The sequence below is a fragment of the Nicotiana attenuata genome, unplaced genomic scaffold, assembly GCF_001879085.1.
Source record: "Nicotiana attenuata strain UT unplaced genomic scaffold, NIATTr2, whole genome shotgun sequence".
NCBI classification, from domain to species: Eukaryota; Viridiplantae; Streptophyta; class Magnoliopsida; order Solanales; family Solanaceae; genus Nicotiana; species Nicotiana attenuata.
The window spans coordinates 198,133-224,716 of record NW_017671903.1 but is presented as its reverse complement, the minus strand read 5'-3'; the positions used below and the strand labels follow the sequence as shown (position 1 = coordinate 224,716).

General features: G+C 37.5%; 1 protein-coding gene across 3 annotated transcripts; it reads left to right on the top strand.

Moving 5' to 3' along the window:
* Positions 1-6,181: 6,181 nt before the first annotated feature.
* LOC109210813 (histone-lysine N-methyltransferase ATX4-like) lies at positions 6,182-16,363 on the top strand. 3 transcript variants are annotated; one of them, XM_019374284.1, is made up of 23 exons: positions 6,182-7,722; positions 7,942-7,997; positions 8,063-8,261; positions 8,556-8,684; positions 8,872-8,940; positions 9,041-9,109; positions 9,217-9,308; positions 9,446-9,547; positions 9,998-10,133; positions 10,763-10,850; positions 10,938-11,037; positions 11,149-11,273; positions 11,363-11,508; positions 11,726-11,830; positions 12,953-13,017; positions 13,269-13,488; positions 14,312-14,398; positions 14,496-14,552; positions 14,871-14,960; positions 15,064-15,150; positions 15,496-15,570; positions 15,741-15,841; positions 15,986-16,363. In XM_019374284.1, exons 1-23 carry the CDS (start codon positions 6,874-6,876, stop codon positions 16,074-16,076), a joined length of 3,138 nt encoding a protein of 1,045 aa, XP_019229829.1. In that variant the 5' UTR covers positions 6,182-6,873; the 3' UTR covers positions 16,077-16,363. The 3 variants fall into 3 exon arrangements, with proteins under 3 accessions (XP_019229829.1, XP_019229831.1, XP_019229828.1); XM_019374286.1 differs by having other exon boundaries at positions 8,553-8,684; positions 9,458-9,547; XM_019374283.1 differs by having other exon boundaries at positions 8,553-8,684.
* The last annotated feature ends 10,221 nt before the right edge of the window (positions 16,364-26,584 follow it).

Here is a 26,584-nt window from a genome sequence, read left to right as displayed (position 1 = left end):
TGTTAACGCTAAACAGAACAAGTAGTTCATTGAGATTTGATTAGCATTGTTAGTGTACATAATACTGGACTGGCTGAATTGTATTAAAGAGATTGCTGGACTGTTAGTTTGTAGTTACTTAGCTTTAGGTTTAGTATAGTTAATACTTGTTTAGCTTAGCAATTTTCAGTTTAAAATTCAAAATCATAAACAGTTTAAGTTTGCAATTAAGTTGGTCGAAGTTAATAGTTCACGCTAGTCTTAGTTGTTTTCTCGTCAGCTGGTTCTTAATTTGGTTACCAGCATAACAATTAGGAGGTATAACATGTGTCTTATAATTGCAAGCATAAGTAAATTTGCTAGTACGTTCGTTCATTTCTAAAATCAGGACGGTGTAATTACTCTCTTGAACGATTGGTTGTCTAATTTCTGGCCTTCATTTGGGCCTGAAGCCCAATTTAGTTGCACTCTCGCGTATTGGGCTGTTTTGGGGCCTAGTAAACTGAAAAATAGACTTGAGATTTAAGCCTCTTTGAATGCTTTTAATGAAAACTGATTGGTTAGTTAAGTAATTAGGGCTTTTTTTCTTTTATCTTTTAGAGACAAGCAAAGATAGAAAATCATAGTCGCTTTTAGGTGTGCCTGTTAAACAATGAAAGAGACGAACCTCGCCGAACAAAACACATAAATTGCGGGGCCCTCAATAAATATTGTATTGAAATACTTAGATTTCGGGATGGGCCGTTTAGCGAATTTCACGGCTTTCCCAAAGATAACAACGCGCTAGTCGCTTTAGGCGCGTATTTTAATAACATTACCTTCCTAAACTCGGGTGCACATTTATGCGACCCAAAGCCATATCTCAACGAAGTCGAAATGTGTCAATAATCACGAGTGCATTTATGTGATGTGGTTCGAGACACGTTTTCACAACGTTGCAATTCTCGTTAAAATAATAATAAAAGCGGTTTACGGTTAAAAAGCACATAAGCTAAAACATGTTTTGAAATCAGATAAATCCAAATATAACAGTTGAGCGACCGTGCTAGAACCACGGAACCCGGGAATGCCTAACACCTTCTCCCGGATTAACAGAATTCCTTACTCGGATTTCTGGTTCGCGGACTGTTAACAGAGTCATAATTTCCTCGGTTCGGGATTCAACCGGTGACTTGGGACACCATTAATCTCCCAAGTGGTGACTCTGAATCTTAATAATAAATCCCGTTCCGATTGTCCTTTAAGTGGAAAAACTCCTTTACACCCTTGCGGGTGTAGCGAAAAAGGAGGTGTGACATTATCAATAAGATTAGAGGTTGGCAAACAAAGTTCCTATCCGCAGGAGGAAGAGCCATTTTGATAAGACATGTGTTACTGGCCTTACCAGTGCATTTTCTTGCTGCTATAAATCCCCCCAAAGGTATCATTGATATCATAGAAAAATATATTGCTAGGTTTTTTTGGTCAGGGAATGATACAGGTGATAAATACCATTAGACCTCTTGGAACAAATTGTGCTACACTTATAATGAAGGAGGTGCCAACTTTAGGTGTTTATCTAACATTTGCCATGTTTTCTAAAGCAAACAATGGTGGACAATGAGAATTACAAACTCTCTCTGGAAAGAATTCATGCAAGGAATTTTTTTTTACAACAGTCATCATTCTAATGCTCAATGGACTTCTGGCCAATCTCAGAGCTGGAAAACTTTGTGCAATATTAAAGAGGATGTGGATAACAACATCATATGGAGCATTGGAGTAGGAGAGGTGTCCTTTTGGTACGACAATTTTTCAAACTTAGGTTCTCTCCACCTTCTCCTTCAAGGCACGAATACTCAGGACTAGATCAAAGTTAATGAGGTCCTCATTAATGGGAATTGGGGTTGGGGCAGACTTCAAGTGCAAGCAGATGAAGAAACTAAGAGGAAGATTAAGGATCTGAACATCAAGCTATGCAGAAATAGGTTGGACAAAGCCGTATGGATGTCAAGCAATACAGGGCATTTTACTATGAGCTCTGCATGAGAGAATTTTAGACAGAGGAAGGAATTGAATAGATTTATTAGTGGGGTTTGGCACAAAGAAGTTCCTTTCAATATCTCCTTCCTCACATGGCGAGCTATCCAAGATAAACTATCTACAGAGGATAGAATTGCTAGATTTGGGATTGAAATTGATCCTGTATGCCACTGTTGCTACAATAACAATCGAAATGCCACTACTGAGAATGTTGATCATCTCTTCTGCTTGGGAGAACATGCTAAGAAGATTTGGAGATTTTTTGCTGGTCCCCTGGGCACAGATTATAACAACATGAACCTCAAAATGCTCCTTCTCAAATGGTGGAACTTCAAGGCTCGCAATTGCATTGCAAAACTCATTACTAGAATACTTCCTCTTATCATTTGTTGGGAGTTATGGAAGTCAAGATGTAGCAAAAAATTTGAGAACATTAGGCCATCCTTTTACAAAACCAAAACTAACATTTTGTTTACTCCTGTGCATATACTAAACGACAGATTTGGTAAAGCAAGAATATGAGAAGATTGCAAACAATATGTGTGGCGTGTGAAGCAGTGATAGAATAGAGGATATCAAAAATTATCAAATGGAAAAACCCCCACTCCAAACTGTTAAACTTAATAGTGATGAGAGCTGTATTCAAGGAATGTGTGGTGGAGGAGGCCTGGTCAGGAGTAATTAGGGGATAGTTATTTTTGCCTACTCTATTCCTCTAGGACTAGGGACTAGCAATTTCGCAGAAGCAACATCAATGCTCTTTGGAATCAAATGGTGTGCAGCAAATGGCTACATGATAACCTTGGGATAAACTGACTCAATGCTCATTACAAGATGCATTAAAGATAATGGAAAGTCCCATGGAAGATTGAGAGCATCATCATTGAGATTCAGGATATAGTTGAAGAGCATGGATTAGTTATCAACCATTGTTTTAGAGAAGCAAACAGACCTGCAGATAAATTAGCAACTCTGAGCCATAGTAGCGATACAATCCATGTCTTCAACTCTTTTGCTGATCTCCCTAATCAAGTCAAATGACTCGTCAACACGGATAGATGGGATCTACCATCGTTTAGGATCAAAATAGCCAAATCAGGGTATGTCATATATGACCCACCATAGTCTTTTTTGTATAGTTATCTACAATTTTGGTTAGGACTAACATCAGTAGTCTCACCTCAATGATCACGTACAAGGTTTGGGATGCCAAACTCAATTTGTAACTTTTTGCACATAATGATCAATGGAGACAATATTTTAACCAAAAAAAAGGACACGTAGTCCTGAACTTCGAGTCCAAGTTTAAAAGTTAAGGACATGTAGTCCTAAACTTGGAGTTACAAGTTCAAAAGTTAAGGACATGTAGTCCTGAACTTAGACTTACAAGCTCATAAATTAAGGACAGCTCGTCCTGAACTTACGGTAACAAGCTCACAAGTTAAGGACACTTGGTCATGAACTTTATGAGCAGAAGGGTATTTTCGTCCGGGCGGATAAAAGTTTATTAAAGCAATGGCTAAAAACTAAAGACATTTTAAACAGTGGCTTAAAAGCAAATACATGTCTTATTAGTGTCTAACTGTGTACTTCCTCCTTAGATCCCAAAATGAATTACCAATTCAATTTATCTTCCGAGGGCCCAATGACCTTAAATGAATGGTCTTGATTTTTCGACTCTCGCTTGTTTTATAGGTAATAAATTTTTAAGGTTAAAAGTCAAAAGTGTTGCCCGTGGATAAGCGAGAGGCAATACTCCTTAAACTTGAAGTTATGTTCACGAAGCAAACACGATAAAAAAAATCAGAAGTGACACCTAAGTGTCTTATTTGTGAAAATCACCCTACTTTCCTTGATCCACTCTTGCCTGAGTAAATGACGAAATGGTCCCTGGTGTTAATTCTTCATTCTATCCTCATATTTAGATTACCCTAGCATGATGGAAGAGAAAACATCATTTGTTAAAAAAATAGTTGAAATTTCAAATTCGGTACGTGGTAAAGAACGACAATTCGACAATAAAAAAGTTGTTTATACACATGTATACGCAGTTGAGCAGATGACGTGAGGTTTTAGATCATAAAAAATGAATACAGATAATGATATAAAGTTTCAAACAAGTGAAACAATTTTTTTATGAAGTGCAAAATAAATCATGTGACGGGAAAAAATAAATAATATGTGGATTTTGTGGAGTATGTTTATTAATTTTAAAATGTGGAGTATGGTTATTGGATTATATAGCGCAATGAAAGAATAACGGCTTTTCTCATATTTAGTTCGTATCAGAAATTATTTATATTTGAGGTACGAACTATTGTATAAAGTTTATATATTTTTTTGTATATAACAAATAAAAAATATATAACAAATAAACAATTTTTTTATGAAGTGCAAAATAAATCATGTGACGGGAAAAAATAAATAATGTGGATTTTGTCGAGTATGTTTATTAGTTTTAAAATGTGGAGTATGGTTATTGGATTATATAGCGCAATGAAAAAATAAGGGCTCTTCTCATATTTAGCTCATATCAGAAACTATTTATATTTGAGGTACGAACTATTGTATAAAGTTTATATATTTTTTTTATATATAACAAATAAAAAAATAGAGAAATTTTCATAAAGCACTATCTTTTAGTAGTAATTAGCTATCTATAGATACCATTTGCTATATTACGAGTTGTAGATACGATTTCTATTGTTATAAGATGTATTAGATGTATTTAAGCTAGTGTATTCATGAATACAGTAGCAAAAATAGGCGTGAATCAGGGAAGTCCAGCTAATCAGTTGTTGTATTCGAGTGTATTCGACTATATTCATGGCGTGAAACATGGGATTACAGCTGGACATATTATTGTATTCGACTGTATTCACGGCGTGAAACAGGGGATTACACTGTTTTTAAACGGAAAGTGAATCAATTAACATAATAGACTCCTAATATAACTCAACAAACTCAATTATAACACACAAAATTTGTATTTCCAATTATAAAAAAAATTCTCAACCGAAAAATACCCCAAAAATATAGCAATCTTCAGAAAAATTATATAATACATCCGAATACGTAAATTATATTAATAAAAAAAACATATGATTACATTCATGGCATATAGCGAGACAATGAATACAATGAAATACATAGAATACAACGGGATACATTAAAATACAATGAAAAAAAGACAGTGAATACAATGAAATACATGAAAATACAACGACATACATTGAATTACAATGAAAAAAAAGACAATGAAATACATGAAAATACAACGTAAAAACCAAGAACCAACAACTATTTTTATCGCAAAAACCATAAACCCAGAAGATCTTTGTCCCTCATATTGTCTTCCTCTGGCTCAAAATTCACTGTCTCCAAGTTTTAATTTTGACTCTGATTCTTCATCTATTTACTAAATAATAATGAAGATGAATCTTCATATGGCTCGAAATCTACTGCGTCCTCTCTCTTTTTCTCTCTGTTTCTGTGTTTTGGACCTCCCTTCCCTTATGTTGAAGATTTGAAGAGTCGTCTGAAAGTGCAGGAGTGAGGAGAGAGCTTTGGGTTTTTGACTAATGGTACGCGATGTGGGTGAGAGGAATTTTGAGATTGAGCATCGTGTTTTCAGGGAATGGGGGAAGAGAATTACATGTATCAAAGTAGAGAGAGAATGAAAATAGTGTAACTGAATAGCGTATTTAGTGGCTTAGGGGTAGGAGATAACCAAAACTAGATATTTTGCTATAAACATTAAAAGGTATCTATATAATATAATTTTTAAAATGATATTTATTTAAAATAAATAAGGTTTTAGCTTTTGCTATAGGAGGTAAAAATTCCTAAAAAATATATAAAAAATATACATTTTCGACTAGTATACAATGTCATTTTCCTAAAAATCAAATTAAAAGAAAAACAATTAACAATGGATCGTGTACCAAAAGGTCCAAAAACACACCACCCTTCCAAACTAAGCGGGCGTTACACGTCACATAACATCACAACTGCTCTTTTGGTACTTTTTGGCCATGAACCCCCAAAAAACCATGATCTAATAGATAATAGACACGTGGAAAACCTCATGAGATCCCTGCCGTACAAATTCCTTGCGATCACGGTTTCATCAAGCAAAGTCTATTTTACCCCTACAGAAATTTCGACTAACATTTTTCCTTTCGCGCGTCCACGATACCCTCGTCTCCCTCCCTATTTTCGCTTCATGTTTCGAATTTCGCAACAATCTTGGAGCCAAAGCTTCTAATTCTTTGAGGAGAATTTAATGGTATTTTCTTTTTAATTTACTGTTTTTTGTTTTTTTTAATAGGGAAAAAGAACAAAAATATACCTTAGCATTGCTACTTCACAGACATATATCCCTTCTGAGTTCTGAACATATATATATCTCCAATTTCATCTGTACATCTACGAAATTTTGTTTTATGTAACTCACAAATTTCAGATACATCCGATTCTCATCAATTCAGAAGCTTCAAATTTCGATTTTAACTTGATTTTGTTGAAACATTTCGTTTGGTTTCTTCAATTTCACCGATTATAGAATTCGTCCTATTTTTTGCCCTTACTTGGTCTCGCTTTTTTTGGGATAAGTAAATTTGGAAAGTTGTCAGATGTTGTTTCGATTGTGTTTCTGTAACTGATTGATTGGTTTAAGTGGTGAGTTTTTGGAGCAATTGATGTGAGTTTCGGGGTTTGAATTGGCTTTGAGATTCGCAGAATTGGGGATTTGAGTTCGAAGGATTTGTTGTTTCAATTTGAAAATTAGGGTTTTGGTTTTGGGATGGTTGAGGATTTTCCTAACGTACAACTTCGTGTGCGAGGAGTACATCCCCACGTAACCGAATTTTGATGAAGAGTAAGATGTTTGTGAAACGGACGGTGAAAGTGGAAATGCCGAAACTCAAGCGGTGCAAAACCGAGGATGATGAGAAATTGAAAACCGAAGAGCTGTTCACAGTGCCTATAAAGGAATTAGAGGATTACCGCACTAGTTTGGTGGATTCGTTTTGTAGAGAAGCTTTGAGTTACGCAGGTGAAGTAGAATCAAGCTTGGCTTTAGCTGGAGCTTCGAGAAGCTTGGAAAAAGCTTTTGAGGTTCATAACCATAGTAAGCCTCCACTTTTGAAGTCTTCTCGTGGCCGCATTCAAGTGCTTCCTTCAAAGTTCAATGACTCTGTTTTGCCTTCGTGGAAGAAAGAACAAAACCCAGAAGAACAAGACCTGTTGTGCTTGAGTGAGAAAGATGAAGGAGCAGTTCTGCCTCACAAGAAAAGGTTCAAGTCTGAAGAGTATAATCAACGAATGCAGCATTTGCCTAGTTCTGTAAAATTTGAGGATAGACAATTTGGTTATATGCAGAGTAAAGATTGTTCTGGAAGTTCTGTGACGTCAGTAGGTGAAGGTGGTGGTTCTTCAGCTCTGGTGGAGAGTGGTGGGTGTGAATCACGGGCGAAGAGGGGCTTTGCAAGGGAGGATAGTAATTATATGAAGGAGAAGGTTGGAAAGAAGAAGGATTTCTTTGAGCCGGGAGATTTTGTTTTGGGAGACATAGTGTGGGCAAAATGTGGAAAGAATTACCCTGCTTGGCCTGCTGTGGTGATTGACCCGTTATGGCAAGCACCTGAGGCTGTTCTAAGGGCTTGTGTTCCAGGCACGCTCTGTGTGATGTTTTATGGCTACTCCAAAAGTGGGCTAAGGGTAATCTCTCTTTCTTGATTATTAGTAATAACAATTTTTATTAGTCTGGTGCGGAGATTATACAATTGGTATATAGGCAAAAGGGTAATCTGTCTTTTTTTTGTTGTTGTTGTAAAACTCAGCAATATTAATTGAGCAGTTATGCCTTGGTATATAGAATACTTATATACCTAGCTATAGTTATTTGATTAGAGACTTTAAAGCTATTGTTGTTTGTAGGATTATGGGTGGGTCAAAGCTGGAATGATCTTTCCTTTCCAAGAGTATGTGGGCAGGTATGTGATGTTCCATTTATCAATTAACTTCTGGATACTTGTATTTTCATCATTACTTTGTCCAGATTTCAGGGGCAGACTAAGTTGTATGGCAGCAGACCAAGTGATTTTCACATGGCAATAGAAGAGGCAATTCTAGCTGAACACGGTTACACTGATAAACGCCCTGAGATGGAACAGGAGACATCTCTAGCAACTAATGACAGTGGAACTGAAGAGGCCACTGGATCGAATCAGGAGCTGGACTTGTGTTTCTCTGACCAGGCAAGTTTTCAGAAAACATCAAAAGTTTTCCGGGAAATGGATCTGAAATTGAATATTTTCTGATGTAGGCCTTAATCTAGCCTGTTATCAGCTTTATGCTATTCTCTTGAGTTTTATTCTTTGGGTTTATAGTAATCTTCTTAATTTTATTTAAAAAAACCAAAACTAGTCAAAAGTGTTCAATTTTTTGTTGCTGGAGCATTTGCGTTTTGAAATATAACCTTTCACTGTCATAATGACTTGAAGAATCTCCAGTAGTTCCATTTTGATGACTTATGATTAATTCTTTAGCAGGATGGATATGATAAGAAGAAAGACACTCGACGATGTGACAGCTGTTATTTGATTTTTCCATTCCGAACCATGAAGAAAGTTAAAGATACAATGTCCAAGTCCCAGTTTTTCTGCGGGCATTGTGTTAAGGTCATCTGCAAAATCTTTTACTATGCATTTCATCGTATTCGTATGTATTTCCTTGCTGAAGAGCGAATCCTGAAATTCTCTATTTATGCTATTCAATTGATACTGTTGTATTTTTTTCTATGAGAATCTATATAATGCTGTACTTCTTTTCGTTCCCCCACTTTCTGAAGATTTTTATGCTGTTCAGTTGAGGAAATCAAAGCAATATTGTGGCATATGCAAGAATATTTGGCATCATTCAGATGGTGGGGACTGGGTGAGATTTTTGTGTTTTGATTTTGGTCTTTGGTTCCTGAATCTTTGGCTGGCAAACTAGAACAAACTATGGACCTTTTTTCATGCGATATTCTTATTAGGTGTGCTGTGATGGTTGTGATGTTTGGGTGCATGTGGAGTGTGCAGATATTTCCAGCAATGTTTTAAAGGTATGTGATTTTCATATTCATTTTAAAGTACTGTCTTTCTTCTATTTTCTTTACTTGATTCTAGTTAAGGTTTTGGGAGATTTATCATATATACCAACCTTTTGCAGAATCTACAGAACACTGACTACTTTTGCCCCGAGTGCAAAGCAAATTCTGACAAAAAAATGTCGGTCTCAGAGCAGCGGGGGGCAAAAGCGAGGTATCTTCTTGCTTAATTTGCACTTTGCCACTTTGGTTATTGTATCCTATCAAACAACAAGCTGCCTTTGTCTTTGGCTGGTCTTTTCCTTGTTCTAGTGTGCAGACTGTAACATTTTCTTTTTGAAACTGTTTAAGTGTTTCAAACAGATTAAAAGAGAGCAATGGAAGTGTGATACCCGACAAGATTACTGTCGTGTGCACTGGCGTCGAAGGGATTTATTATCCTGATCTTCACTTGTAAGTTCTTTAAATTCTGGAAAGAGAATGGGGGTAGAAAAGGCTTTGTCATGAAAATTCTTGAAATTTATTCTGGAACTGAACTAATTATCTGGATTGGGAAAAAAGGAAAGAAAAACTAACCATCTGGATTGCTCTTTGTGGAGTGCTAAGGTTCACTGTCTGCTGTGTGTTTGACAGCCAATCTTTCTTCTATTTTGAGAATATTCTTCTGTCGGAAACATAATTCATGGACAGTTTTGGATTTTATTCACCAAAAAGAGATCTACTACTAGACGAGAAACTACTTGCCGTTGGTATCAAATGTGAAAACTCACTTAAAGATGAGGACACTCTTGTGAATCAACTGGTCTGCTGCAAAATATATAGGACACTTCTAATGCTTGATTACTGCATACTTATCTGCTTTAGACATGAAGTGCTCTAGTTTACTTCCTTCATTTTTGTCAGAGTTCAATGCAAGTGTGGTTCTTGTGGAACAAGGAAGCTAACACTTAGTGAGTGGGAGAGACATACCGGTTGCCGAGCAAAGAAATGGAAGTGCAGCGTGAAAGTGAAGGGCTCAATGATAACATTGGACCAATTGGTGTGTTTCTAATTCATATATCATCTTCTATGATGTCATATCTTACTCTATCTATTCCATTGCGTTCTGTCACTAATCTTAAAGGGTTTTGTTGCAACTGTTTCTCAATGATTTATTTTTTTGTGTCAGCTTCACAAAGATTTTATGTTGCTGGGCAGTAAAAGACTGCAAATGACTAATAAAGAAATGACTGATATATGTTTTTATTTTACGATTAGCTTTATTTGTTTATTGTATATTTATTTTGATCAGTGCAGTATGCTTTATTTATATCATCCTTCACATTTTTGTTAGGGTTTTAGATGGATCTTTGGTAGTAAGTAAACTTGCTACCATCGCCTCAATGTTGCTTTTTGTGGTTATTCATTTCAGTTTTTTTCCTGAATTGTACGTGACATCATTTTGGATATGAACCATTCATTTCCTTTGCTTTCCCCTGTTTTCTTTTTGACGTGAAGAAGTGATATATGATATTATTTGCATGGGCGGGTGGGTGAAGAAATATTCACTTTAAGAGAATCTTGCCTCCTCACTGCCAATAAATAGTAGTGATTCTTCTTCTGTTCGTTAATATCTGGAATAGGTTTGTTTTATTTTATTTATCTGAGATTGTAGTATTGATGCTGCAGCTTTCAGATCATAATGCTTATAACTTTACCTATCAGAAGTTTACCTATCAGAAGTTAGATCACCAGCAGCTATTTGCATTTTTAAGAGGTATGCTGTTTTGGAGTTTCAGTTGTGAGCGCCTGTTTTTGTATATATTTTGTTGAGCAAGAACTCATATATGTCTTTTTGTGGCAGAGAAGTATGAACCTGTTCATGCAAAGTGGACTACAGAGAGATGTGCTATTTGTAGATGGGTTGAGGATTGGGACTATAACAAAATAATCATATGCAATAGGTATTCCTGTAAACCAACTGTTTAGAAGAAACAAATATATTGGATGAACATGTTACTTTTATCTGGTCGGCGAGATATCATTTTCTAGTGTAACTAATGCCGAAGATTCAGGTGTCAAATAGCCGTCCATCAGGAATGCTATGGAGTTAGCCATCTTCAGGATTTTGCTTCATGGGTCTGCCGAGCATGTGAGACCCCTGAAATTGAACGAGAATGTTGTCTTTGTCCAGTCAAAGGCAAGTCATATTGTACACCCAGCATTTTTTGTAAAATATTTCTCATCAATGGCTTTCAAATCTAGGTTCGTTAAATGATGCTTTTGCAGGTGGTGCACTAAAGCCAACTGATATTGACTCCCTGTGGGTTCACGTCACATGTGCATGGTTTCGGCCAGAAGTTGCTTTCCATAATGCTGATAAAATGGAGCCTGCCGTTGGGCTTCTTAGAATTCCTCCAAACACCTTTTTGAAGGTAAATTGATTTCTAGATCCAAATATTTAGTGGTACCTTTCCCATCTCAAAAAATATTTAGGGTATCTTTGTATTCATTTGTTTGGTCCTTGGACATTCTTGGATTTCTCAATTGTGTTTGCTGCTGATTTGTTTGATGCAATAGGTAATTTTCTTTTTCTGTCAAAATATATAGTTATTGGTGGCTAAAAACCCTTGGCTATAAATAAATCTGCAGGCATGTGTGATCTGCAAACAAGTTCATGGATCATGCGCTCAATGTTGCAAATGTGCTACCAATTTTCATGCTATGTGTGCTTTGAGGGCTGGATATCATATGGAAGTAAGCTTTTCCTCGTCGTATATGTTGTTCCACTATGATAATATCTATGAGAGATGCTTTCAGTAGTAGAAGGAAGAGAATGTGATAGTTTAGTGTAAACTCCAAATATCATTCACCAAAACTGAGGCTTGGAATGATTGTCCTCACCGATGGATCAAATTTCTCGCTCACATTGCACAGTTGCTTGGCCATATAGGAATGCTAACATCTAGACATCTTTTTATTTCTTATCTTGTAAGGGATGAACTCTAAGTTTTGTGATTGACGAGGTCTTGAATTCAGTTTCTTTTGAAACCTTTTTTTCTTGTGATAATTGTAGTATCCTGGTTAGCTGCGCGCACTTTGACTTGTACACTGGATATTTGCCACTTTCCTTGCCTCTGCTTGAGTTAAAACCCTGGATCTTTGCTTTTTGATAAATGTGATGTCCGGGCCAGCTTACGTGCACCTTGACTAATACAAATGGGTACCTGCTACCTCCCACCAGCAACAGGTACCGGGTAACTCTATTCACTAATGCTTGGATAGATGTGAAGAAATCACCTAGTGCTTTTTTGTCTCCGTCGCGATTTGAACCTGAGACCTCATGGTTCTCAACCCACTCATCCACCATTAGGCCACACCCTCGAGTGCCCTTAAAACCTTGGCTCTCAAGGTTGTTAATCCAACTCTTCGATTGTTAGGTCACCCCTTGGTGAAAAACGAAGAAAAAAAATCAAGAAAATTTCTTTTCTTGCTCATAAAGCTCCCTTCTTTTGCCTAGAATTGCTCAAGTATGCCATTGCTAATGATGCATGTATGCTAGGACTTAAGTGCTGAAAGTTGTAGCGCCCAGTTTCTGTCCCTGCTTCCCTTTTCTTTTGTACAGAAATGTTATGGTCTGGAACTGCTTTAGTTGAATCTTATGAATGCACTATGCGTTTCTTCTCCCTCCACGGCTATTGGTAAGGCACTTGAACTAAGCGTACTGTGACTATATAATGTTTGTAGTGTGTGTGTAATAATTGTTATATGTAGATAGACATTTACTTATCAACAAGAGAGTGTGTTTGTATATGGCAATGTGCTTTTTTTTTTTAATTGGTAGTACTTGCTTTGATAATTCAAAATTTTGAATCTCAGTTGAACTGCTCAGAGAAGAATGGTGTACAGATAACAAGATGGTTATCATATTGTGCCTTTCACAGGTAACATAATATCCTCTTATTCTTTATCTTTTGCCTCTTGCTTTGTTTTATATCTTTTTAGATTAATAACACCTACGGCAAATAAACAATTCTCTTTTTCTATTAAATCTCTCTACCTAAATTTTGAAATTAAACAGCTCAAGGTTGATACCGTTTAACATTCCTATTAATAGTTGGGAAGCAATTTCTACATTGTTCATTTTTTCCATGGTTTTGATGTTTACCTGATATGTGGTATGCTTTAATTTCAGGGCCCCAGACACAGATAATGTCTTGGTCATGCGGACTCCCTCTGGAGTGTTTTCTACAAAAAGTTTGGTTGAAAGACAAAGTCAAGAACATAGTTTGAGAGGTAGAAGGCTCATCTCATCTAAGGCTCTTGAATTCCCTGAGGCATCTGATGCTGGGACCAGTAGCTTTGAGCCATTCTCTGCTGCACGGTGTCGTATCTTTCAGAGATCTAGCAATAAGGTATTATGCTCTTTTATATTTTTAGATGTGGTGTGGAAAATACATATTTACCTTTTGCATCTTATTCTGTTTAGTTCTGCGAATATCTTTTTATGATATTTCTTTTCCACGTGTGTTGGGTTGCGACATCATAAAGCTACCAGCCTTTATTCCTTGGTAATAAAAGAAATTATTGATGTAGAGAGGAAAGACTGCCAAGTTGAGGATAAGATTCCTCTATGAATGATGAGGAGTTAAAATTGGAAGTAACAGAGCAAAACTGCTGTCCTCGGTGCCAACAGAGCGCTGTCTAGTTGTATTAATTGTTCAATAGAGCCACACCGCCCCAACTATCGGGCTCTTACAAAACTAGAAAATCCATGTTTGCCACACCAAAATCTTCTGTCATATGCTAGTTGTGAATTTTTTTGCATGTCTTTCTGATGAAACTTGTTAAATTGATGACACACATCAAGAGAGCTATCATTTGCTTAATTTATCTTCAAAGACCCAGAACCTGGGTTCAATATATTTCATTAGAAACCTAGTACCCAATACTTCTATGCCATTCCATGTAACATGGCTTATAACAAGTCATGCATGTCAAAATTAGAAAGCTCTAAGCCTTAGAGGAACCTTATCATAACAAATGAAATGGCTAACAGCAAGTGCATGGCTTGGAGATGCTAGCAAGACGAACACATAAATTGCAGGGAAGTGATCCATTAATTTAATTATTTTCCACCCTTTTGTATCGTTTGCATCTAATTTCTCGATTTATTTTTATGAGCAAAATTTCTTGTTTTTCTTTCTTTCACCTCTAATTTACTTCTATTTTGTCTAGAGGGCTGGACAAGTGGCAATATTCCATCGACTGATGGGACCAAGGCATCATTCTATAGAAGCAATAGATTGCTTAAACTCACAAGAAGTATGTAATATGTTTCTTCTTGTGTTTTAGAATCCATCTTGTGTTGTAACACCATCTAATTGCATAGTTTTTCCTTCTCCTATTTTTATGTTTGCAGTTGGCTGGAAATGTGAAGGCTTTTTCAACACTCAAAGAACGGCTGATCCATCTACAGGCAAACAATCTTCTCTCTGTGCCATGAGAACTGATTGCTTATTCTATGCAATATTTTCTCTAGTTAATATGCAATTACTTGAACTAGTTGCATGATACCTGTTGGCTAAGCACGTTCATCACCCTAATATTTAGTACTACACAACTAAACTCACACTTAAGTATTACTTCTTACTGTCATCAATTAAGCAACTATACCTGCGGCAAGATATTTATCAGAGTAAAGGCAATCGATTGCTGAGAGTAGAGTTTGGAACACATGCTTCTATGACTGCAAATACATTTGAAACCAAACTTACTCTCTATTTGTTTAAATCAGGCGACGGAAAGCCGGAGAGTTTGTTTCGGTAAATCTGGAATACATGGATGGGGCCTCTTTGCACGGCGAAGCATTCAAGAAGGAGAAATGGTACTTTTCATGAGTGGAACATTATAAGTAATTTTTTAATTACTGTTATGAAGGTTTAAATCCAGATATTTAAGTGATCCATTGTCTTTGGCTGCTTCTCTAGGTCCTTGAGTATCGCGGGGAACAAGTGAGGCGTAGTGTTGCTGATCTAAGGGAGGCACGATATCGGCTGGAGGGAAAAGATTGTTATGTGAGTCAATTTCATTAATTTATGCGAGGTTATGCATACATGTGCCTAGGCCATGGTTGTCTTGAACATGTAAAGATGAGCCTAATCTACTACACTAGTTTTAAAATAGGCTTAGATTTTAGCAGTAATCATTGGTTTCATCCTTCGTAAGGATGCTATAGTGCTAAGACAGTCTTATCTTGTCCCTGCTATCCTATTTTCTGTACTCCAGTCAAAAGGATAAAGGGAATGATGGTGCATAAACTGTCAAGCCCTTAAAACAAACGATCTATAATTTAGATCTGTTGCTTCTTCGGATTGTTTGCTTCAGTCATTAATTCTAACACATGTTCTCACTCCATGCAGCTGTTTAAAGTAAGCGAAGAAGTGGTAATTGATGCCACAAATAAAGGGAATATTGGACGCTTAATCAATCATTCGGTAGGCTGTTGTTCATTGTCAAACTGCTGGTTGAGTTTATTCTTCTCTCTGGGATACTTGGTTTCTCATCTCTACCGTAGACATGCCTTTTTGCTGACATTTTAATTCAGATTCAGATTTCATACTTGTTTACTTTAGGCTTAACCCCTTTTTTCCGCTATCTCATGTAGTGCATGCCCAATTGCTATGCGAGGATCATGAGTCTGGGTGAAGAGGAGAGCCGGATAGTTCTTATAGCTAAAAGCAATGTCTCAGCTGGTGATGAGTTGACGTATGGCAGCTTCTTGTTTTTTTCTCTTCATCTGTGGATCATCTGTTCGTTCATTTGGTTTCAAATTACGTTTTCCAATTTGTAGTCTTACGGTTTTTTCTCTTCTGAAAAATAAACTGTATTGTGCTTAATCTTGTTTAACAGGTATGATTATTTGTTTGATCCTGATGAGCATGATGATCTTAGAGTGCCCTGCCTATGTGGAGCTCCGAATTGCCGGAAGTTTATGAATTAGTGTAGCTGATGTACAGGATTTATTCGTACAGTGACGTGCTGACATGAATACAACAAATCTTTTTTTTTAAACAGCCAACAGTTTTGTCATTCTTACTCCAATTGAATTAATTTTAAGTTGTAAATAAGATGTATACACCAGCTATTTAGCTGGCATTTTACACTCTTCTTCATATTGTGAAAGCTTCTTTCATCTCACAAAAGAAAAAAGGAAAAAATTGTTGAATAACTGCTATGCTATTTGATTTATTTGGCAGAAGAGGGCTAAATTGCATTGTGAGTTTTGAATCTCCAGCTCTATATTCCGGGAGAAAGTTATTCTATTGTGAGTTTTGAATCAACAGCTCTATATTTCAGGAGAAAGTTAATTCTATGTGAGTTCTGAATGTCCAGCTCTATATTTCGGGAGAAAGTTATGCTATTTGTCTTATTCAGTTTGACCTATTGTTATATTTAGTTCTTTCCAGAATATCAGTTTTTTGTTTATAAAATGGCACTAACTTTTCCCTCAACTAGTTTAAATTACTATGAAGTTATATTATATTGTAATAGGCAAAATGGCCTCGTGTGGCCGCTTAAACTTGCACTTATTTGTCAACCTGGTACACAAACTTATACATTTCCCATTTGAACACTCCAACTCTAATATTTGCTAACTAATAAATCACTTTGACCGTTAACCATGCCTATGTGGAGGCAACATAGTTGACATGGCTGAATTGTATGTACACCACATTTACAAAGCACGTGAATGTAATACTCTGATAGAAAAATTATTTAAAAATATATAAATAATGAAAAGATAATAAAAAGAAAAAAAAGAAAAGAAACCAACACTTCCTCCCAGCCCCTTCGCCCCTTCCCCATCCCTATTTTTTTAGTTCGGAAAAGGGTTACATGTGTCCCTGTACTATTAAATATTAGTTATATATATCCCTCGTTATACTATTCGACATTTTCTACCCCTACCGTTACCTATTTAAACATATTTACCCCTTAATCTAACAGACCCCTGACTCCAGCCTTTTTGTTACACGTGGCTTCATCTTAAGCCCCCACCCCCTTTTTTTATTTTTGATTTTGTAAAGCCCTATCTTAATATTTATTAACCCAAATTAATACCTCTTAATAACCCACCCCAAGGACCCCAGTAATTGAATCTCCAGATTAGCTCTAGTACTTGGGGTTCTCGTATTCCTCCACTCCGTTCATTTATACTCAATGATTAACAGAGGAAAATATATAATGCACAGAATATGCTTGCTTTGCGCACTAAATATAGTATCTTCAATCGGTCTTATCTTCCTCGATGCTTTATTTAGCTACTTGCCTACTTGATTTTTCAGAAACAAAACAAAGTTATTTAAATCCTACAAATGTTCAAAGTCCTATTCAATTTGTTCTTATACGCCAACCTCTATTTTCTTTCCCTTTCTGTAATACCTTTTGGGTGAACACAAAATAATTGTTTTAATGGAGACACAGATTCATCTTAGAGAATTTGAAGAATCTTAAGATTTTGATTTGATAACTTCGGTATGGGTTTATTTCGGAACGAAATGAGTGCGAATATGATTTGGTTAGTAGTTGTTGATATTTTGTGTTTTCTAAGAAGTTAGAATTTAGAGTACATAAAAATAAAATTTTCCGGCAAAATTACAATTTTCCGGTGATAGTCCATGTTGAAGGTGATGAGAGGTCATATGTTTCATTGTGGGAGAGCAAAAAGGTTGCTGGAGGGATGAAAATAGAAGAGATAGGGAAAGAGAGAAATTTCATTGTGGAGATGCTGGTGGTCACGGAGGCAATGGCGGCGGCAAGTCTTTAATTAACCTTTAGGATGGGGTCTTGGGGTGGGTTATTAAGAGGTATTAATTTGGGTTAATAAATATTAAGATGGGGCTTTACAAAATCAAAAATAAAAAAAGGGGGTGGGGACTTAAGATGAAGCCACGTGTAACAGAAAGGCTGGAGTCAAGGGTCTGTTAGATTGAGGCGTAAATATGTTTAAATAGGTGACGGTAGGGGTAGAAAGTGTCGAATAGTATAACGAGGGATATATATAACTAATATTTAATAGTACAGGGACACATATAATCCTTTTCCGTAATTATTAGTTTCATATTCCGTCCCCCAACGACCCAATACCATCTCGTCCCCATCCCTTTCCCATTATTAATTTTTACTTGAAAGGGATTAAGGCATCCATTTAGGGGTATGCATTCGAATCGGTTTATCGATAAATCGAATCGATTATTTGTTATCGGTTTATCGATATCGGTTTATCGATTTCGAAATTTTCCTTATCGAGTTATCGATTTCGATTTTGTCCTCTTCGGTTATCGGTTTATCGATAAACTGATAAGATATATTTAAAAGACAAATATACCCTTATTCTATAAGGGTCTTGCTAACATACTACATGAAGTAGTATGTTAGCATCATGCCCATTTTGTCTTTTCCTTAAATATCCTTAATAGCTTATTGCAACACATTTAATAAGAGGATATTTTGGTCTTTTTAAAGAAAATTGGATCCAACAGTACACCATCTTGTAATCCATTTTCTTCTTCCTCTTTCTCGGTCTCTCTCTTCTGTAATCATGCGCCTTTGCGAAGGAAAAAGGGAACGAAGGTGCTGACTTTCTTTTAAGTAGATTTTGATTGAAGATTGTCACTGTATCAAAAAACTGTTATCTTTAATTTAAAAAAAGTGGAAGCTTAATTTTATTGGTTAGTTTAGTAAAAAGAACAACAAAAGTTAATGGAACCAATACTACCACATTCGAAATTTCAGATCTAAGAAACTTGAGTTTCAATTGCATTTTCAATCTAGGTACACATCAAATCAGTTGCCAATACTCTCCAAACTTCGAATTCCAATTCGCGAAACAGTTTCCATCACTTTAAGCTAACACCCATTGGATTTTGAGTATAAAATTTCAGATCTGACACAAAACCCAAAAGCTTCTAAGGTTTGTCAATGGAGAATTTTGAATTTTTGAGCCACCAATGCTTTTGACAGCAGTTACCTTCAGTTTTCTATCTCAAAACTACTTTGAACAAACCCAAATTAACAATCTATCAGAAATCCAAAATTTCAAGCCCAAATTCAAGTTTCAGAGTTCGTCAAAAATGGTAGGTTGTTCTCAATTAGGACCCAAATTACGAGTTCAGAAAAGCTACAATATTTTGATTCATAGACCAGAATTCCTCATTCAAATTTTAACAAATGCTAGAGAGAAGCGAGAGGGAGTTAATCTAGAGAGAAGAGATAGGTAGGGAAATCGGGAGAGAGAGCTAAGAGAAGTAAATTCTGCTTTAGGGCAAATGACAAAAAAAAAACCCTGCCACTGATGAAGTACGTAGAAATTAAAATTTAAGGGTATTTAAGGAAAAGACAAAATGGGTAGAGTGCTAACATACTACCTTCATGTAGTATGTTAGCAAGACCCATTCTATAATACCCTTTCCTTTACCCTAAGTCCCTAACCCTATTATTTCCTCTACCCATTCTTCAGCGCCGCTTTTACCTTTCTCCTTGTCTCCCGCGAACTGCAAACCCAGCAGAGAAAGTGTTCGTCTTATTTTAGCTTCTTTTTGTCCATATTAGTTAGGCGTGTTTATAGCGATATACTTTTCGTGGAATCCCGCAAATTTTCTTATTGGTGTAATCGATAACCCCCAAAAATCGATAAATCAAAATCGAAAAAATCGGAACCTTATTGAAACGATAACGATAAGCATATGTACAAATCGATAATCGATAAGTAATTATCGATAAGGGTCAAAATCGAATCGATAAATCGAATGCACACACCTACATCCATCTTGTTGTATTGAGTACAAAAATGCAGAAGAAAAAATATAGAAAAGGTTATCCACACAACTCGATGTCGGAAGAAGGAAATCTCCGATGATGTTGCCGGAGAAAATGAAGACCAAAGATGGCTTTATTTGAATTTGGAAACTAAGCGCCAATAATTTTAAGTGGAGAATGATTTTCTGGTACTTATCGAACCATTCACCATTCCGATTCTCCGATCTAGTTATGGGGCAATGGTCTGATATTTTTGGAAGTTGCAGCTATTCTGGGTTGTACGAAGAGCTTGCGTAGTAGTACTTACCGGTTAAGTTAGTTAAGAGAGTCTTTTAGTCGAAGTTCTGAGTATGAGCAATTGAGTCATGTATTAATTTAAATGTAAGTTTTGGTAAAGACACATTGACCCCGTTACTTGTCAATTCTAGGCTCTTGGGGCCCACTAGAATTAGTTAAACTCTTTTGTCTTTTAGCTAGTAGTGGAGACATATATACTCTGTAATGTGACGCTGAAATCATCAACGAAAATATTCTCATTTTAAATTCTTCTTCTCTTTCTTAGCTAGTTGTAGATTTAGCCCTAAAACCTAGCTGCCGCATCAGTGGTATCAGAGCATCCTTCCAGCTCTGTGGGAGAATGTCGACGGAAATGAACGAGGTGATGAATCTGTTGCAGAAAATGTCAACAGACATGTCCAGCTTTGTAGCTAGACAAAACCAACTGGAGGCTAACCACGAGCAAAGTTTCAGAGGCCAAGAAGAAGCTCTGAGCGAGATCAGGAGTGTGCTCAATGAGGTTATTCATGGAAGTAAGAGGCCGGAAAGAGATAAGAACGTGAGATGCACCGGAGAGGAACTGTATTCCTCATGATAAGCCATTCGATTTTGGTGAGTTAGCTACTCCCTCTACTACTGGGGTTAGCATTCCTATGGGAATAAGTGGGGGTATAGTGCCGACTGTGCTATCACCTGTTAATGAACAGGTACATACATCCTTACACTTGCAACAAGCTGGCCCTAGCCACCCCTCACTAGGTCCTCTAACTTACAGATCTACTGCACCAACCCAACCCTTTCAGTCGTTTGTGAACCAATCCATACCATTCCCTGTTCAAGGCAGTCAGCCAAACCATTCATCCTTCATGAGAACTAGCCAAACATCTCCACAACCCTTTATTGGTCCACCTGATCTGAGCAGACCTGCTTACCCATATCAAAACCAGCACCAAGGACATGTTAACCACCACCCAGTACCACCCCACTTACACCCTCAACAGACACATTTTCCATCAGCCTATAACTCCCCTAATAATCATATGCCTCCTTCTCTATATCATCAACTTCCTTATGTACCTCAACCACCAACAAGTCCTCATTACCAGAACACACTGGTAGCCAACACTCAACAACTAAGCCATAACAACCACAATGTTCCCTTGCCTAGAATTCCATTCACTAAATATTCCAAAGTTGAATTTTCCAAATATGATGGGGAAGACCTAAGGACCTGGTTATATAACGCAGACCAGTTCTTTGCTGATGAAGAAGTCACAATACAACAAAGAATGAAACTGGTGTCCTTGCACTTTGAAGGGGATGCATTACAATGGCATTTGGGATATATGAGGAGTAGGGGGCGGTTACCATTGCCTAGCTGGGAAGAATACATTTGGGCTCTATGTGATAGTTTTGGGGCTGAATATTCAGACTCCATGACAAAAATTATGAACATTAAACACACTGGTTCAGTCAAGGATTACCAGAAGGCTTTTGTGGGGGTAATGACCAAGTTAGACATATCAGTGGAGCATGTTATCAGCATATTTTTGCATTACCTTAAACCTGAATTAAGTCACGCAGTCAAGGTGGGGAACCCCTGTACCCTGCCCCAAGCATATTATCTAGCTAGACTTCATGAGGCTAGTTTTGTTGCCCAAAGTAAGGCCATAAAGGCTTTGCCAACAGGGAATTCTTAGAATAGGAATCAAGGCACATGCATTTAGTCAAGGAACAATGCTAGTGTACCTAGGAATCCCACTGCAGCTAAGTTTGAGAACACCAAGAGGAGAAGGCTCACTCCTGCAGAAATGGAAGAAAAAAGGGCTCAAGGCTTATGTTTCTTTTGTGATGGGAAGTATGTGGTAGGACCCAAATGTCAAGCTAAAAGGCAACTTTTCTCATTAGAAGTGGAGTAGTGTGGAACCATAGAAGAAGAAGAAGAAGTAACAGTGGGAAAAGAGGAGGAAGAAGAAGCAATAGAGGTAGAAGCTTTGGAGAACTGTGCCATATCATTGTAGGCTTTGAATGGGACAATGGGGTACCAAACTCTGAGACTCAGAGATTTTACTAAGCAGCAACCCTTAGAGATATTTATAGATTATGGTTCAACACACAATTTTATAGATAAAGATACATCTAAAAAGCTAGGGTGCAAGATCAACAAAATTAAACCTCAGTTGGTACAAGTAGCAGATGGAAGGGAAGTACCCACATATAGTATGTGTAAGGGGTTCCAATGGTTGATGCAGGGAACTGTGTTTCAAGATGATTTCCTAGTGTTTCCCATTGGGAAAAGTGATGTAGTCCTTGGCATTCAGTGGCTATATCCTTTAGATGACGTCAAGTTCAACTTTAAGAAATTGTTGATGGAATTTGAGTACCAAGGCAAGTAGCTGACCTTGAGAGGAATACAACCTAAGTTCAAGACTATGAAAGCCAAGTCACTGGAGAAAATGGTAGTGGGGGATCTCAACTCTTCATGATAAAGGTACAGACAACAGAAACTAAAGGTACAGGGTTGGAAGCGGATCAGCTAGAAGAGCAACCTACCGAAGTTAGAAGGGTACTTGAGAAGTATGCAGAGTTGTTTGGAGAACCAACTCAGTTACCACCTTCAAGGGGTGTTTTTGACCACCATATTCCACTATTGGAAGGCACCTCACCCATGAATTCCAGACCCTATAGGTATTTTCCCCTCCAAAAGGATATAATTGAAACTATGATCAAGGAAATGCTGAAACAAGGGATTATCCAATACAGTTCAAGCCCTTATGCCTCACCTGTGGTATTAATGGGGAAAAAGATGGCTCTTGGAGGTTGTGTGTAGATTATAGAGCATTGAACAAGGCAACTGTGAAGGATAAGTTTCCAATTCCCATCATAGAGGAGCTACTGGATGAGCTAGGGGGATCTCAGGTCTATTCCAAAATAGACCTAAGGGCTGGCTATCACCAGATAAGGATGGCTGAATCAAATGTTCATAAAACAGTCTTTAAACACACTCTGAACATTATGAGTACTTGGTCATGCCATTTGGCTTGACCAATGCACCCTCAAGCTTCCAAGGGTTAATGAACCACATATTCCAAAATTACCTCAGAAAGTTCATTTTGGTTTTTTTGATGATATTTTGGTTTATAGCAGGAGTTTGGAAGGACACCTTCAACACTTAGAGATGGCATTTGAATTGCTAGTACCACATCAGCTTTTAGCCAAAAAAAGCAAATGTATTTTTACTGCGGAAATGATAGAGTACCTTGGGCACTACATTTCAGCACAAAGGGTATCTACTGATCCAAGAAAGGTGGAAGCTGTGAGTCTATGGCCTGAACCTCAGACGGTGACACAATTGAGAGGATTCTTGGGCCTAGCAGGGTACTACAGAAGGTTCATCAAAAATTATGGAATCATTAGCAAGCCCCTGACTGACATGATCAAAAAGGACAGTTTTCTCTGGAGTGAAGAAGCTAAGGCAACTTTCCAACAACTTAAAGAATCACTGACTACTGCACCAGTTCTAGCCCTTCCAGACTTTTCATTGGTGTTTATGGTTGAAACTGATGCATGCAACATGGGCATTGGGGCTGTTTTAATGCAGAGAGGACACCCTATTGCATTTCTTAGTAAGGGACTCACCAAAAGACATCATTCTCTGTCTGTTTATGAGAAAGAATTGTTGGCATTAGTATTAGCTGTGAACAAGGGGTCTCAATATCTAGTAGGCAGGCCCTTTATTGTGAAGACAGATCAGAAGGCACTTAAATTCCTGTTGGAAAAAAACTTCACACAGGAACTCAACTTAAATGGATCACTAAATTGATTCAGTTCAATTTTGAGATTGAGTACAAGAAAGAAAGAGAGAACAAGGCAGCTGATGCACTATCAAGACTCCCTCTTATTAACTTAACTGCAATGACACTTTCCACTGCAAAAACTGACCTATTGGAGCTAATAATGAAGAGCTGAGCTGCTGAGATAAGGATGAAGAATTGGTAGCAATGATACAAACACTGAAGGAGAAGGGAGCTGAATCTAATAATTATACCTACATTCATGGTCAACTAAGAAGAAAGGGAAAATTGGTAGTGGGACCTGACCAACAACTGAGAAAGGATATCCTTAAGCTGTGGCATGATTCTCCAGTAGGAGGACACTCTGGCATTGACAATACTTATAGGAAGTTGGCAACACTCTTTTGGTGGAAGGGAATGAAAGAAGAGATCTAGAGTTATGTAAGAGCTTGTGATACATGTCAAAGACACAAATATGACAATGCACCTTACCCAGGGCTGCTGCAGCCTCTCAAGATTCCAGTAGCAGCTTGGAGTAGTATAAGCATGGATTTTATAGAAGGTTTGCCTAAATCAAAGGGGAAAAGTGTGATTTGGGTGGTAATAGACAGGCTTACAAAGTATGCTCACTTCATTAGTCTGTCCCACCCTTATTCTGCTCATGACATAGCTAAACTATTTATGGAAAATATCTACAAGCTACATGGGATGCCAGAGGATATTACCAGCAACAGAGACCCCATTTTTACAAGCAAGGTCTGGCAGGAGCTCTTTTCTATCCTAGGAGTAACTCTGAAAACCTCCACTGCCTACCACCCGCAGACTGATGGACAAACAGAAGTTGTGAATAAATGTGTGGAGACCTATCTGAGGTGCCTTTGCTCAGATTCTCAGACTGATTGGGCTCAGTTCTTGGCAGCAGCTGAATGGTGGTATAACACCACCTTTCATACCGCAATTCAAAGCACACCTTATGAGGCCTTGTATGATCAACCTCCTCCTATACATCTACCATATATGGCTGGAGACTCAGGAGTAGAAGAGGTAGACAGAAGTTTGCTAACCAGGGAATTCAAGGGGCAACTGCTCAAGTATCATCTAAAGAGAGCACAACAACGAATGTTGGCTCAAGCCAACAAGCACAGACCCGACAGGCAGTTCAAAGAGGGGGAATGGGTCTATCTCAAAATCCAGCCATATAGGCAAATCTCTATGTCGGGAAAGCCCCTTTCTAAGTTATGTGCTAGGTACTATGGTCCTTATCAAATTCTACAAAAGGTAGGTCCTGTAGCCTATAAACTATCACTTCCCCCTCAACTTCTCTTACACCCTGCCTTCCATGTCTCCCATCTTAAGCTTTGCCATGAGCTACCGGCCACTATTTCTCACCCACCAGTCATAGACCTATCAAGTCCTTTTTGTCCCCTGCCTGAGAAAATCTTGGAAAGAAGAATGATCCAAAAAGGAAACAAGGCTGTGGCTCAAGTCCTAATACAATGGAAGCAGGTACCTGTTAAGTGTGCAACCTGGGAAGACTATCGAGCTCTGGAAGTACGCTTTCCAGCTTTTCTTCCTTGGGGACAAGGAAGATGTTAAGGAGGGGGAACTGATGCAAGTTTGGAAGTTGCAGCTATTCTGGGTTGTACGAAGAGCTTGCGCAGTAGTACTTAGCGGTTAAGTTAGTTAAGAGAGTCTTTTATGTATGAGCAATTGAGTCCTGTATTAATTTAAATGTAAGTTTTGGTAAAGACACATTGACCCCGTTACTTATCAATTCTAGGCTCTTGGGGTCCACTAGAATTAGTTAAACTCTTTTGTCTTTTAGCTAGTAGTGGAGACATATATATATTCTGTAATGGGACGCTGAAATCATCAATGAAAATATTCTCATTTTAAATTCTTCTTCTCTTTCTTAGCTAGTTGTAGATTTAGCCCTAAAACCTAGCTGCCGCATCATGATGTTAGAAGCTTTCCATCCAATCTGGTCATTGCTCCTTTCTTTTTCTTTCTTTAAATTTTTGTGGCAGGGGATATTTAATTGGGTTATATTTGATTTGTTTGGTCTGTGTTTGGTGGGAAGGAGGTTTAACGGAGATGGTAATTAATATGGTTGAAATCAAATGGATTAGGGGTTTTGGGCGAAAATGGTGGCTGAAAATTCAGAGACATTTACCAGTGAGTTCTCTCGTGAACTCGAGTTTTCCGGTGGTCTATGAGTTTCTTGGATTTGGGACTTGATCGGAGGCTTTACCGGCAATAGCTTCTTTTACTGATTCTACGGGGTGGGGGAGGGGGGAGGGGGGAGGGGAGAGGGGAGTTCAGCGGTGAAAATGACATGGAACTTTAATAAATTAATTTTAAAAATGGGACCCACAAATGACACATGTCAAGTAATAAATAGTCTAGCATATGATGCATTGTACATACACCACAATTGATATGCATGTGCTGTTGGATGTATTTATTAGTACTCATTCTGTTAAGATGGAGTGTTCAAATAGGAAAGATATAAGTTTGTGTACTGAATTAGCAAAGGGGTACAAGTTTAAGCCTTTGTAATATTTCACAACGCAATGCAAATGTGCTCTACACCCTTTTTTCTGTGGGATTTTTCCCCTGT